Source organism: Pholis gunnellus, assembly GCF_910591455.1.
Source record: "Pholis gunnellus genome assembly, chromosome: 8".
Taxonomy (NCBI): Eukaryota; Metazoa; Chordata; class Actinopteri; order Perciformes; family Pholidae; genus Pholis; species Pholis gunnellus.
In genome coordinates, this window is record NC_136534.1 from 9,308,114 (window position 1) to 9,323,569 (window position 15,456).

The 15,456-nt window shown below is 41.8% G+C and overlaps 2 protein-coding genes across 2 annotated transcripts in view; one reads left to right on the forward strand and one right to left on the reverse strand.

The window, feature by feature from the left end:
- Positions 1–1,217: 1,217 nt before the first annotated feature.
- On the reverse strand, positions 1,218–2,686 carry LOC306700398 (C-C chemokine receptor type 1-like; the record flags this gene model as incomplete). The annotated part of the gene is made up of 2 exons (XM_079165408.1): positions 1,218–2,466; positions 2,575–2,686. Coding segments are annotated over 2 exons (1,017 nt in total), but the record flags the coding sequence as incomplete, so codon positions are not given.
- Positions 2,687–5,645: 2,959 nt separating this feature from the next.
- The window catches only part of cobl (cordon-bleu WH2 repeat protein), a 50,188-nt gene continuing 40,377 nt past the window's right edge, over positions 5,646–15,456 (forward strand). Inside the window, exons 1-2 of the mRNA XM_079164320.1 lie at positions 5,646–5,747; positions 5,985–6,109. Coding sequence (XP_079020446.1) covers positions 6,081–6,109 — 29 coding nt within the window. The 5' untranslated portion in view covers positions 5,646–5,747; positions 5,985–6,080. The remainder of the gene's footprint in view (positions 5,748–5,984; positions 6,110–15,456) is intronic.

The window sequence follows — 15,456 nt, forward strand, 5'->3', positions numbered from 1 at the left end:
AGAGCTCATTTCTGGTAAGGTGAACTCTTGGCTTTGTTGTTTCCTCTGCACAGAGGTGTCAGTGTGGTTTTCTGAGAATTGTCCCTTATGTGGCGTGAAAGGAGTATGGGGGGGAAATGTATTCTAATGAGGAGCTTTTTTTCTTTTTCTTTGTTCTTTGCAAAAGACGCATCTCAGGTGATATCAACTTTTGAGAAAAGCGTTCAGCTCATCAGGAAATGCAGAAGTTTCAATATATAAATGAATCAATTTAACTATGTTTTAATATGCTCATGTTTTTATGAAATGTATACAGTGCTTTCTCCTCAACTAATGGCCTTTAACAACAAGCTGCCCTTATCATGGTACTTATAGACCATAGAGTATTTGATTCGTGACTTTCTCAAATGACCTTTTCTTTGTAACATATCTCTTGAAATGACAGTCTTCGTTAAATGTTCAAACTTTTTTTTTATTCTGTGAAAGAAGCATCTTGTCATTGTCATAAAAATGTCTCATTACAGTTACAGAAAACACTACTATATGAACAATGTACAGCATGGGGCAAGTACTTTCCAATATGAAAGCCACAATGTGCAGTAAGAACCCAAGCTACTATGACTCGTGCCTTTTTATTGTAAATGAGCACAAGTTGTGTTGTGCTGTGGATTTAGTGACCCCAAAATAAACCTCAATTTAACATCATCATAGTTAGGTACCTTTAGATGGAATAAGAGATGTAACACTTTATAATCTTCACTGGCTTACTAAACTACTACACCCAAAAAAACACAACATGGACAAGAAAAGAGGAGCATTAAGCATAAAGCTGAAATATGTGAATAAATGTATGAAAATGAATGAAAAAGATTTTCTGCAAATAACCCCGGAAATGAAAGTAAAATAACGGAGACAAATATGTACTCGGAATGAAAACACAAGAAAGAATTCAAATTTGCAATATACAGTACAAATGTGAGGTATAAAAAATACAAACAATATGGAGAAAATATATGAAAAGTCACAGGCGTGTACGATGAGCCAAACCTTGTTCCAAAATGTGCTACATAACCCTCTGTTAGTTACTTTGTGGCTTTGATTCATCATCAGCCATTGAGTGAAAGAAAACTTCCACGAGGACAGTGTAAAAAAACTGAACAATTTAATGTTTAATACGATACGGAATGAATGTTCCTCTTCAACTCAGCCACGCATAAACAAACTTCGTGGTTACACGCCGTTACAAACAAAAGGTTCCTGGTTTACAGTCAAGTGTTCAGCAGGAAAAGGAGGGGCATCGTATACCTTTTGAGAGAAATTCCCTGAGATCATCAAGTGATACTCATCAGATCACACTTGATGGCACTACACATCTGACATGTTATTGTCAACACAAAATATTCCAGTGCAAACTTAAAATGCAAGTAAAAATCTAAAGATAATATGTACACATACATGCAGCTTCTTAAGATGAGACGGTGCTGATGACTTAATACCGTCATAGGTGGAAAAAAGGAAGTGACGGAGCAAAATCATGCAGCAGGAACAGTGATAATATGAACCATAATCTGGCATCCACCTCCTACATGATGAAATTGGAGGTGGCATCAGAGGACCTGGACATGACTGAGCTTTTCCTGTATGAGCTATATGAAAGATCTCTGGTGGAGGGAAGGAGAACAGCAGGCACCCATTGCCTCAGCATGTGCAAGACTCGTCTCATGAACTTTTGTCCCACAAAGGCGTATATGATGGGGTTCAGGCAGCAATGGGTGTAAGCAATGGTCTCGGTCACTGTTATGGACAGGCTTAAATTTGCTTTCGCATCGCAATCGTCCAATATAGCTTCAAGTTCCAGAGACTTTAAGAAAAGGCAAATGTTATATGGTGCCCAGAACATAAAAAAGGCTATCACTATGGAGAGGATCAGCTTGACAATGCGGTGCTTCTTTGCGCTCCTCATGTTCACCAGTACGGGGATGATCCTGGAGTAGCAAACTATCATCACCAACAAGGGAATCACAAGACCCAATACGTTTATCGTGACGATGTTGTAGAGCCTCCAGGCATCGTTTTTCGGGGCGTAGTGACAGTTTAGCCAATCAGACTCATTCGTCACCTTCGTGAAGAGAACAGCCGGCAGAGAGACGAAGAAGCTCAGCATCCAGACGAGCACGGTCAGAGAGACGCCTGCCCTCAGAGTGCGATATCGCGCCACCTTGTGAGCGTGCATGATGACCACGTAGCGGTCCAGCGTCATGACAACCATGAAGAAGATGCTGCTGAAGAACCCGGTGCTGTGGGAGCCAGAGGCGAAGCGGCACATAAAGTCACCGAAAGGCCATTGACCGACCATGGAGAAATGCGTGTAGAAAGGCAACGTGAGGACGAAGAGGAGGTCGGAGACGGCCAGGTTGAAGAGGCAGATGTCTGTCAAGTTGGTGTGGCGGCGGTGCTTCACCAGGACACACACCACCAAACCGTTGCCTTGGGAGAGGGAGGAAGACATGGTTTAATATTCCAGCTTATTATGCATCATATGTAAAGAAATGGTCTCGCTCACTGACTCTGACTCTCTCACAAACACACACATACCTATGATGCCCAGGACGAAAACCAAACTATAGAGAGTGGGCAGAAAGACCTTGCTAAAATCCTTCAAATTGGCGTTGCTGCAAGGACTGGGTACGTTATCTCCATAGTCATAATACGATGAATAATCGTACGGTGACGTTGTCGCGTTGCCATTTTCTCCATTATCTGTAGACAAAGATAAAAACATTTTTTAAAGTTCAGCATTTACAACATCTAACCTTATTTTAGATTGAATCCTTGCACATTAGGATATAAAATACAGCCTCCATTAAAACGGCCAGGTTGCAGTGAAACACATGTTGTTAGTGGAGGTAAATGGATGGAATTGAAGTTTGGTGTTCACAGCACTGAAACATAATATTCACTAATTTTAACTGCATAATCTCAACCATTTTCATAGGGACTATTTTTTTAGAACTAGACAGTAGTTAGATGTCATTTTTCATTGCTGTGAGCACCACGCGCAGAATTTCACTCCACCGTGTTGGTGTGAAGGCCGGAATCTCAGGGGTGGATTTAACAAAACCGAATCAAAACCAAGTGAATAAAATACAATGAACCAAAACTATCTTCACGAATTGTCACCAATGTGAGAGCGAAATAATGTCATTTGGGTGAATAAACCCTCATAGTCAATTGATAATGAAGGTTATGATGCCCCCTGTTGGTCTTATAGGTCACTTACAAACTATTTATTTGTAGACAGAAAAATTAACACATTGTATGAAAAGGGACTTGAACTGATATCACCGACACAAACACTGGTGCCAAGTTGCTCATATGAGGTTGCATATTAACAATCAACTCGCATACTGTCCGTCATCATAAATGTGTTCACCGTATACAATTATTTTAGACCTGTTTTTGATTATTGAAATGATATTTAAGTTCCTTCAGTTGTGAATTCCTTTTTGTCTGCCTCAGTTGATTAATGTTTTTGAAGGCTATGTTTGTGACAAATACACATAGTATAAAGCAGTCATTCCCAAGGACAGGGTCGGGACCCACAGGAGATTTTATTTAAGTCCCCAAATAAATATGCGGAATTTCATCAAAGTCTCTTTATGTAACCTTTATATCTGCCGTACATCTCTAAATGGAAACCTTCCAAATGGAAGCCCAAAGAAATACAGTGCTGCATTACAGTGTTTGCATTTAAGTGGAAAATGGACATAAAACTGACAGCAGTGTATTAGGACTCATTACAAATGATCACACACAAATATTTCTTTAGCAACAATATTACACTGATCTACATATAGGCTACATCATGCAAAACATGTACAGTTGTCAAAATGCATTCACCTGACATGGTGATGTCTCAGTACTGCTTGTCCTGTCAGGTATAGTCAGTGGCTGCAATTCAGGGCTCCTTATTTCTCTGTCCAGATCTTTATGGACACGATATCTTCAAATGTATGACGATGTAAGAGCCACCTGTCTCAAAGACTGTACCCTCCTATTAATGAGTAGCACAGACACAGAAGTTGACAGCTTTCATTTCCTGTGAGAGTCCTGTGTGACTTCAAGATCCTTATCAGGAGCTCACAGATCACAAGACATGCTTGATATGTGACAACCAAAATAACAGATTGGCACATGAAAAAAAGCAGGCACTCATGTGGCCACAAGCCTGTCAGACGTTCACACTCAAATAAAATTATTTTTAAAATAATTATTTATCTTTTATCTTTAGATTAATATATAAATTGAAGAGTTTGAGTGTTTCATGAATAGTGACTTAGAAGAGGGTTACCGACTGATTACAGTTAAAATTATAGCTATTTTTGACTTCTTTTGTAGAAAAATCTGTAATTCAATCAGAGCAATGATGATATAGATTTAGTCATGGTCAGTATAATCATAACACCACCTGACTATGAATCAGGGAGTGATACAGTATGTGGCAGTCCATTTTTGGTGACAGGGGGACCCCTTTTGTTTGCTACATTTACTGCTTTAAGTATTAGTTCAATGTGTTTAGTGTTAGTTGCTGTATTAGAGCAAAAACACAGTATTACCATCAGACACACATACTTTCAAAAGGCGTCTGATATTATGATATTATGATATTGATATAGACTTGATGCTGTGTGACCGTGCCCTGTTTTAGGCTACATATTGCACCGTTTTTGTTGTTATAGAGACATTCTTCTTATTGTTATTCGTATCGCTAAAGTAATGCTTTTTCAGCCCTGACTTTCCATTAACGAACCTTAAGTGGAGCACCACATCAAATGGATTAGCAGCACAGACTGGTTTGCAGGATCGTGGTAGTGTGGTCTATGGGTGACCCCTTGTGGAGGAGAGTCACACCTTTATTGTGCAGGGAGATGTCGCATGAGCACGATAGCACAAAGCATGCCGGGAGAAAAGATTTGAATCTTCATCCTAGAATTTCAATGAGACATTATGCATAGAAGCGACTTAAACTTGTTGTTATCTCATAGGCCTATTGAACCTAACGTACAACGACGACGATGATGATGTTTCTACTACTGCCTATATATATTACTAAGAATAATTCTAGCAATAACGACAACAATGTCTCTTAACTTAGAAGTGTATCACTATGTTGTCCACTCTGATGCCTAATTGTATTGACTTTTTGTTTTGTTTGTGTCTTTATCGCAGACCGTATGATCTCTATTCGGGCCGTCGCTCTCCAGCTGGCGCTCAGTGAATTCCCAATGAGGACGACTGACGTGCGATTTGCTGACGAAGGCGGTCTGGAGAGAGAGAGAGAGAGCTGCGCTAAGTTAGACAGACGCAGCAGCAAAATACAGGAAGTCATGTAGCATTGCCTTCCAAATATAAGAGAGGACGCTCTCAGTGGCGTTACAGAGGCAGTAAGACAGCCCAACCACATACGTAATCCAAAACTGATCAGTTTGCCTTTTAATAGTTTGTATACTCATACGTACTGTATACACGTTCGTCTAATATACAAGAGGTAAAATATGGGGAGGGGGAAAGAATCCTTGTTAAATGCGGTTATCGCTATGAACTCTTATTTTGAAGTGCCACACCGGAAGTTGAATTCAATAATTCAATTGACTTGACAGTGCTCGAGGGAAAGTCAGCCGGAGGGACTGCGAAGATTATATCAAGTGGATTTGACAAGTAACTCAGTCCACGATAATGAGTCAGTAAGACAGTTTTCACTCACTAAAGTAAGTTGGACCTAAAATACTGAACAAATGATCGATTATTGTGTCGTAGTTAGCATTCACTTTGCGGTCTTTGTGCTTCGGGTCCAGCTGGACTGTCATCTCTGTCACTTGTTGGACCTGTAATAGAAATTACAAAGTTGTTTTGTTCTTTCCAAAATGTCGTTTTATTGATAGAGATATGTTAAAAAACCCTCACCGCAGCGAAAATAAATGTCAGTTTGGTGTGCTAACTCACAGGTGTTAGCATAATGGTCATCCAACGAGTGTAGGAGCAACAGCGGATCTTCGGAGCTCGAGCACCGCTATCACCTCGCGTGGATCGTAATCACTGCAATGACCGAGTCCTCGAAACCGCCTTCAGGGTAAGTGCTTCAAAACAAAACATTACAGACTAATCACAGCACTTCAACCTTTATATTCTTCTTCTGACTTTTGCATAACTTTCTCGATAATTACTCTTATTTTAGCTTGGTAAAAAAAAAGAAAAGGTTTGGCCTCTAAAATATATGCGCAAATAAACCAGAGTCTCCCCTTTGAATTATGTCTTTTATAAACAGTGTGCAGTTCATCACATGAGCCCATAAACAATATGTATCACTATTCCGTGGTTCTCAACACCAAGTTTCTTGTTTTTTTTATCAGTAACCATGAGGTGTTTTCTTTCTAACAGTAATGCCAGTATAATAAAGCCACTGAGGAATGAGGCTATTTGGGGCTTCATTGAGTAGCTGCCCCATGACAAACACTTGAAAGCCATTTGTTTGGTCAGTACTGACAACACAGAGAGGGTTCCAGCAGCCGGACCAGCATGCTCTCCATTGGCCTGCTGTCTCTCTGCCTCTCACAGACAATCAGCACCAACAGCTCTGGAGCTGAGCACAGTAACTAGTGCGGCCACTGTGCCGTCCATCAATGTGCTTTAAATTGTGTTGTTTTGTTTCAGCACTGTGAGGACAGAACAGTGATATGTATTTATGTTTTAATACATGCTGTGATTGTATGGAGAAACATAACTTGATCACAACAACAAAAAATAACCTGTCATCCGAGCAGTGTCCATAAAGTAGGTTACTACTCATTCATTGTAGTTTTTTTGTTGGAGGTAAACAGCTTTTGTGTTCATTTATCTGATATAGTTTCTCATTGATAGAAGCGTATGAGATAAGCACTCTAGCCTTCCATGGCCTTGTCTTATGAATTCATTTTTTATTGCAATGGGCTAATCTGGATTTTCTTTTTACAACTAATTCAAGGTAGTGTTTTATTGTCTTAGTGAGTAGTTCACTGACCAGGTATGATCCTGCATCAGCATCATGATGTGCTACGTCTGATAATAGCTGTGTACCATAGAGCCACAAGTTGCTGACTTCATCGATTCTTCAGTCCGCCTTGTAATTATTGTTTGAAGGTGGGCTTTCTGTCTGTTTCCGAGGGCTCACACCTTCTTAACTATCAGGCATCAGCTCCTCGGGAAGCTCTAAACTACTCCATCTGTACTGCAGGTGTGTGTGTGGTGAAGGCTAAACAGCACCTGATAGAGAGATGGGCGTTCTCCAGCGGCAACAAGAGTAGTGTGTGAAACAGTCACGAGTGTTGATGAGTTAAATTAAGGTTGGGCCTGTTTCTCCTCTGATCTTTCAAGTAAAGGTCCCTTTAACCAGATACTCCTAAACACTGTGATTTCAGACACTCAGGAGCCTTTTGACCAAATAACAAAGTCGACTGGTCACAGACTCAGTTGGCAGTGGACCCAAAATGCCTCTTTATCCGGTCAGTGTGTGACATTTCTGTCCATATAAACTACCATGACAACTCCCTTTGTGTGGAGATCTCTCTTTCGTCATCACGCGGGGAGCAGCTCCTCTACTACACAGCCCGGTCTTAATGAAACACAGCTCATAAAACCTACAGGAATACACGCACACACACACACACACACACAGAGCGTGATCGTTAAACAGACCATTGAGGAGGGAAGAGACTGCTCTTCTGAGTTGTGTGTGTGTGTGTGTGTTTGTGTGTGTGTTTGGAAAGCCTGAGTGCGTACTTGGAGGAGTGCTGGAAAGGAATTAGGAATTAAGCTTTTAGCTTTGAGCTTTATAAGCCTGTTATTAAGCATGGAAAACAAACACCTGCCAGAGAATACATGTATTGCTCATAGTGCATTGAGATCAAGATTATCCCAAATCTGGCCCAAGGTCTGGCAGCTGGCCTCCAAATGAATGTCATCAAAACACTTTTTCTTTTTATTTAGAAAACATTTATGGTGCATGAATGCCTCTGACTTGAACCTGATAACCTGTTTGGTCCTTTGTGTGGGTGTGAGCATCTTGTCTGGTCATTGCAGTAGTAGTTTGTATTCCTCTCTCTTAAAGTACTCAATAGTCGTGTGCTCCATGTCTGGACCTGGCGTCTATGTGCGTCTGCCTGAGTGCTTGTTTGTGCGTTGAGGGAGCTTCAATCCGGAAGCCTCTGATTAATGTGGTTTTGTTAAATGCTCTTCATTTCAGTATCCTCTCCCACAGGAGCGATACGGAAGAAACAGATCTACACGATGGCAGAATTAAGAGGGAGCTGCTCTAGTAAACTCTTCACAGCATCGCTCACTTTATTTTAATTTTACGAAGCTTAATGGACCTTTTTCTGTTTTTCCTGTTTGTCTTTTTCTGGAGACACAACCATGTGTGACGCCTGAACTTTGTGTTCACTGTGAGTTTACTGACGAACACATTTGTTGCCATTTGTCACCAAGCAGACTCTTATCTCTAGATTTTCCTTTTAAAGTGCCTCATGAAGTACAAAGACTAGAGAATTAAAAAAAGCCTCACCGCTCTCTACATCCGGATTTCTGCGCCTCGCTGTTGGTAGGTCGCACATTTTTATTTGAAATGCATCTTGTAGTTTGTGTCATGCATCACTTCTGTCTCCATTCAGTTTTACCCGCAGGAAGACCAGGCTGGCAGATCTTTACAGATAAATACAGTATGGGATTACAAATAACTGTCCTCAGCTCAGCACACGCCCAGAGATAATTATTGTCCCGTTTGCTGGTGTGCACTCATGGGCACTGTGCATCAACACCAGTAGCTAGCTGCATTGTAAACGCTCCTTCTTTTGAATCTGTGCCCACTGGACTGAAATGTCAGCCTCAGCCTTAGCATGTGAACGCCATGTGTGTCTGTCAGTCCATACAGCGTTTCCTAAAATACTCACAGAGAGAGAGACGAGGTATTGTAAGACAATGCCACCCTTTGGTGCTGTTTCTTTTCCTGCCGGGCTCTCAGATGATGGGAGATGCAGACACAGGCTCCCCACCCTATCTTTCACAAAAAAAACATCTTCATTAGAAGATTACGGTTGAAGTGGTCCGCCACGAGCTCAGCCCTGCTGACTAAGGGAGCTCCATCTTTTTTTTTTCTCTCTCTCTCTCTCTCTCTCTCTCTCTTACTTGAAGGCTTTACTATATTTACTTTTGGAAAAGAGGGTTTTTAGTGTGTGTGGTCACATCTGGATGTCTAGGGTTATTTTTAGGATTGGTTCAATTTAACTCCTGTGAAAACTGAGATGGGCGAGAGAGCGAGAGAGAGAGAGAGAGAGTGAGTATTTGAGGCTACGTGTTGAATATGTATCTGGTAATATCTGCTATGTCTATCATCCCTGTTATAAATAGAGAGGGTGTGGATGCAATGTTGCTACAAGCTTGTTCTGTGCGGATAGGAGCTTGACCGAAGTACACGCTGAACTCATTAGATCAAAAAAGCACTCCGTATAACCTTTGTTTAATGAATGGGTTCAATAGGGAGTCAGTGTGTATGGTAGAAATATAGACGGACTGGTAGGGCTTATATGATGAACTTTGTTCCGCGTGTGATTTATTCCTCTGAACACATGAGATAAAGTAGTCCACTTCTTTTTAATTCACTGCTGAGAGTGCCACCCGTCTTTATATGAACAGACCCTCTGTGGTCAATTACAGCAAAGTCGAGTGTGGTTCGTGCTCTAAGTGGGAGTTTATTATAAGGACTGGCACAGTAGGATTAAATAATGGATCGCTGCTCTGTGCTCTCTGAATGCATTCACTCCAAAGCCGTGCCGTGATACATCGGAAACATTTGAGACATCTAGACTGGTGGTATTTATAGATTGTTGTTCTCCTCAGGCCCCACCACCGGTGTCTCACCTTTTTTTTTTTTTTCTTCTGCTGTCTGCCAACCTCTGTCCTTGGTGAAAGAAAACTTTGTCAGACACCCTTAACAACAACGTATGCCTGCGTGCATCACCCTCTCTATGTATCTGTATCTGTCCCTGCTGTTATGCAGCTGTTATGGGCTGCTGGGATTTATTTCAGGAAGCCTGCAGTCATATGTTAGCCATTGTGGTATGTGGGTTTGTCCGAGAGGAAGACAGACACTACTGTACATAGTGTGTGTGTGTGTGTGTGTGTGTGTGAGCACGCTCGGACTGGACGGACTCTTCTAACGCCAGCTGACGTGCCACAGCCGCGGTATCGCCTGATAAGGCTGAGGCGGAGGAGTTGTGATGGGTTTGCTCTCGTTTGACCCTCTTAACGCCGCTGCTATCTCGATTTTAGTATAAACACTGCCGCCATGTCAGCATTCAGCAGCAGGTGTGGCCTGGCTGTCTTTCTATGAAAAGGGCATCAATAAGAGCTGAAAATATCTTCCCATTACCTGATGGTTTGGTAAAAGAGCAAGCTTCTGACATGCAAAAGAAAAACTTCATTTGCAGCCCTTTTCTGCAAAAAACAGATTCAGTAGTTAAGACCTCATTTGAGATACTTTCGACCTTTTCCTGTATAGCTTTTCAACCGATTTGTATTTTCTTTGAATCAAAGGATCCCGGGGTGCTTTTAAGCTGTATATCTGTAGCACAAGTGTTTTTCTTCTTGTTCTCTCTCTCTCTCTCTCTCTCTCTCTCTCTCTCTCTCTCTCTCTCTAATTGAACATGCAGCTTAGGGAATAGTGAACAGACTAATTATTATTTCCTGCTGTTCCGCCTCTACATTCCACCTCTCCTTCCTTTCTTCTCTGACGTTGGACTCCGCCCATCTTTCCTCTTCTATTCCCCGTTTCTTGTCGCTCTCCAGCCATGTGGGGCTTTTTGTGCCACCTGCGATCCTCTCATTCCTCCCTCACACCGACGTTCATTATCGCTCCTTCCCTTTTCTCCTCTGCTGCTCCTCGGCTGTGGGCCGTCCGCGAGCTTTATGTCTGCTTGAGCTGGTGCGCAGTGTGCATCTCATTTCTTGCTGTACCTATAAAATAACAAATACGTACACTGTAAATGCTTATGTGACTTGATCATTTATTTATTTATCCCTCCATTTGTGAGTAGAATACATGTATCGATTAGGAAACCACCGGGATATTGCGACAGTCATTGAGTCTTTTTTCCAGCGGTTCAGACAGAGAGGCATGCCGGGCTTCCTGCTTCTATTCTTGGAGGATTATTGTTGTCTTGGAATATGTGTCTGGCATTAAACTGCCACAGCGTGCCTCTCTGTGTCACTAGTCACAAGAGGACAACATGACTACACGTGTGTCAGGAGAGGATGTTTGGAGTGTTGTGTGCAGTAAGTGGATTTCTCTCCTTTAAGTAGGTGTGAAACAGATACTAGTGGATCACCGGGGGCTGACTTAATCTGAGGTCATTGCAACGCATCAACGTAAAGCCTTCAAAGAACTGGAAGGAGTGGAGGCAACCTAATTGATCCCAACGAGTAACAATTCATTAAGCACCTGAGGTGTGGTGTTGTCTTCTTGTGTCTCCCTTGGGTTATTATGTTACTGTTACTGACTCCGCACTCCTGTAGAACACATTGTCCTGAGCTCTAACCTGGTTGTTTGAATAGTCGTAGAGAAGTCATCACATTGTAATCAGGTGAACCAGGTAACACGCAACCTGCTTTATTCTTATTTTAAATGCTGGGACCTTACTGTAAACATGGCAGTAGCGCTGGGCAATAAGTCAATATGGTAACTTGTTGTGTTTCAATGGAGTCATATCGTGATGAAATCATATATTTAGATATCGTGATACACAATTACGTCGTCTAAATTGACAACAACGAGCACTTGAAATATTTTCAGGGAACGTATTTTTGAAGATTGCTGTTTTGTTTTTACATCACGCTTTCTATTACCACTCAGTTCAAAGCGATTAACAAATGTGGCATATGGAAATATATATATTTTTTCTTTATGATTTCACTTGAAACAGTTTTGCTCATTTTGCACTAAAGCCCTTGAATGAGAGTAAGTATTTAATTCAAACAGGAGTATACAAAAATAGGCTTTAGAAAGGCACCTGTCACCCAAAGCGGCCACGCCCTTAATTATGCATAACTTTAAAGATGAATATAATTTAAATGGATGAGTTGTATACAAATTCACCAGTTGTCTTGAACAGGGATATTGGCTAAAGATACATACAAAAAAAGTATACCAGGCTGTAAACATGTTTATCTCTTCTTTATAGTTGGTCGTTTTAACATGGGGGTCTATGGTGATGGACTCGCTTTTGGAGCCAGCCTCAAGTGGCCATTTGGGGAACTGCAGTTTCAGAGAATTATGTGTTGAGTTTTGTTAAAACTATTGGTGGTTGTGGTGGACCACCTCTGCAGTGTGAATACAGCGGGCCACACTATCACTGTCATTGAGCCTCTTTGCTCTGCTTTGCAGTGGGGTGTGTTTTCTTAACCACATGGCTGGTAATACGAGCAACAAGGCATATGCTGAATTAGGAAGTTGAGTGCCTAGCAACTGTAGACAAACGCTTTACTGGGCTCATATGTCTCCAATACTCACAACACAGCACACAATAGCTTTCACACTCTGCCTTGGTTCGTGTGTTATTTCTGCTCCTCTTTTCTCTGGATCACTGTGTGCATTCCCCCCAAAATCGACAGCTGCTACTAAACTGAGGTCTGCACTCTTACGCCCTCAAGTAGTATAAATATAGGTTGCCATGGGCGCACCGTGACACCGGAGGGGTATGCTGTGAGTGTCAGGGGAGTGACTCTGGGTCCAGGATGTGTAGTATTCACACTGTGTCCAATGCATCATGGGAGGTTAAAAACTCAAGTGTTGGGCGTGGCCTTGAAGTGGCACTCGGGGTTAAAACACGCTTACTTTGTTGATGTTTCTACTGATGTGTCTGCCAAATAATGTTTCATGTTTTGAAGGTATGATCATGAACTGAGGACATTTTTGTAATCAGTCAGCAATATTACAGATTGGAGCTATAATCTTTTCAAATCAAGTTGATTTTGCAGTATTGCTTTGAGTAAGTTTCACTCTCTGAGTTGCAGATATATACTTTTATAACTTCTGTTATTGAACTTTTAGGTTCCATGTCTTGCTCAGGGTCAGAGGTCAGGGCTCAAACCAGCATTGCTGCCATCAAACCATCAACCTTGCTATTGATAGCCAACCTCCTCTACCAACCAAGCTCCTGCTGCCTGTTCTGTCTTTAAAGGTTGATTTGTAGAATTGTAGAATGATTGTAGAATGATTTGTAGAATAGTTCTTCTGCACTGGTCAGTGCAGTAGAACTATTCTCTTACACAGTGTTAATGTTACTCAAACATTGTATGCAGTCTTTTACATCAATCCTTTATTATGTGCCACAGAGCTATGGTTTCATCCATTGTTTATATTCCCAGAATGCAAAAGAAAGTGTGTCAGAGGGGATGTAGGTCAGTCTGCGCTGTGTTTTTTGGTTGTCTTCATTAGAGGACGGTGGCTCATTGTTGTGGTGATCGTATTGTCTGACACTAAAGAGACCCTCGTCCGGCTGGACGTCCATGTCTCTGACTGGGGACACGTCTGTCTGTCTCTGTTACTGCTTCTCTGACTGCATGAGTCTGGCTCTGTCTGCTGCCTTCATTCATAGCTTGATTTACTCACTTCCACAGCAGACGTTGTTGTTTACAGTGGTCCAGTCCGTCCGTGTGTCTGTCTCTGTTTCTCTCGTGCACTCTAGCATACTGTACCATTGCATTGTAGGTATCAGTAACAGACTGGCTGACCATTTTACCATGTTGGTTTTGCTTAATGAAATATGATAAAACACATACTAATTAAATGTTATCTATATCTTTAGTTGTAAGGCTCAAGAGAGCAGTGGACTTAGCAGAAGCCGACCACTTGTAAATGGAATTTGTGATGCTGACAGAGCACATTTCAGAGCATAAACTAATATATTCCATTATTTTCGCAAGACCTTCAGGAGTGGGAACTGTTTCTATGGCTTCAGTAAATAAAGTCACTGACGGTTACTCCCCCCCCCCGGCAAAGATCCTTAAGGTCTCCTGTGTGTCTGAGCAGTGTTATGTAATTGAACTTGTCACCTAACAACAGTAATCTGACTGTGACGTTCATGGATTTGCATTGTGCTCGCTGTGGCGCTGTGTCTGCAGCGCTCTTTGGCCAAGCCTGTAATTTGAGGGGCATTTCATTTTTATGCGTACACCCTGCAATCATCCGACACATTTTTTTTCCGTCGATGTGGGACAGTTTCAAACGTGTTTGGTCTTCATTTGGTCCTATATTCACCTTGATCTGTGTCGTTGCACAAACACGGTCCTACTCTCACATCCAGGCTTGATTTATCCCAAGTGACTTGATCAGGAGTGAGCGAGGTTGTATTTGGGTCAGGAAGGAGTCAGCCTTACTTACACACACACACACACACACACACACACACATGCAGACACTGTTAATCTGTTAAAGAGGCTATCAGACAGACAGCAAAATAGGACGACTGGTCGGCTGAATATAGGCCCACGTCTACCTACAAAGGTAAGGCTGTAAGTGATCATGCCATGTTGACAAGAAGCAAAAGTTCACCAAACACGCGGTCAGATTAATGATCTTGTTTACTCAGTGTTTGATCAAATATTGCCTCGTCTGATTTTATTAATTTAGTCATAAATGTCTGTTTGGGTTAAGATGGCTTTAAACTCTCCTCACGACTTATAATTACAAGTCAGATTGTGTTTACGTAACTCTTTAGACACACACGGGGTTTTGGAGGAATGACATCGTAGATTATAGCTCCACCATCAACACTATTGTATTATGTACAGTAATGGCCGCCATCCAAATACAAGATAAATGTTGGCTGTGTAACCTGCCTTCAAATTCCAGCTCGGTGTTCTCTGTTCACTTTGTTTTATAGCTGCTCACATGTTGTCCTGGATGATTTTAGACCGCATGAGTCTGCTGCACCTTTAGCAGTTTGAGAGCTTCTTGCTTTGGAAACATTCAGAAACATTCTATTTCAGCGCCATAAACACTTTGAGTCTAAACCCGATTTAAAAGAGGATAGTGACAGAAATATATCCGTGTTAATGCTGTTTAGTCAAGCGAAGAGAACGGAGTGGTTCTGAAAGGTCCATTAGTAACCGTGTGTGTGTGTGTGTGTGTGTGTGTGTGTGTGTGAGTGTGTGAGAGAGTGAGCTCATTTGTAACTCAGTCCCTGTAGCAGCTCAGCACTTACTGCCCCCCTGTGCCGGAGCAGGGTTTCCTGCTTCTCCTTTACTCGCTCACTCTTTCTCTCTCTCTCTCTGTTTACGCTCGCTCATCCTTGCTCTGTGGGAGACGAGGCTTTTCCTAAAGGAGTCTTTGTGCGAGTTAGAGAGAGAGAGAGAGAGAGAGAGAGAGAGAGAGAGAGAGAGAGAGAGAGA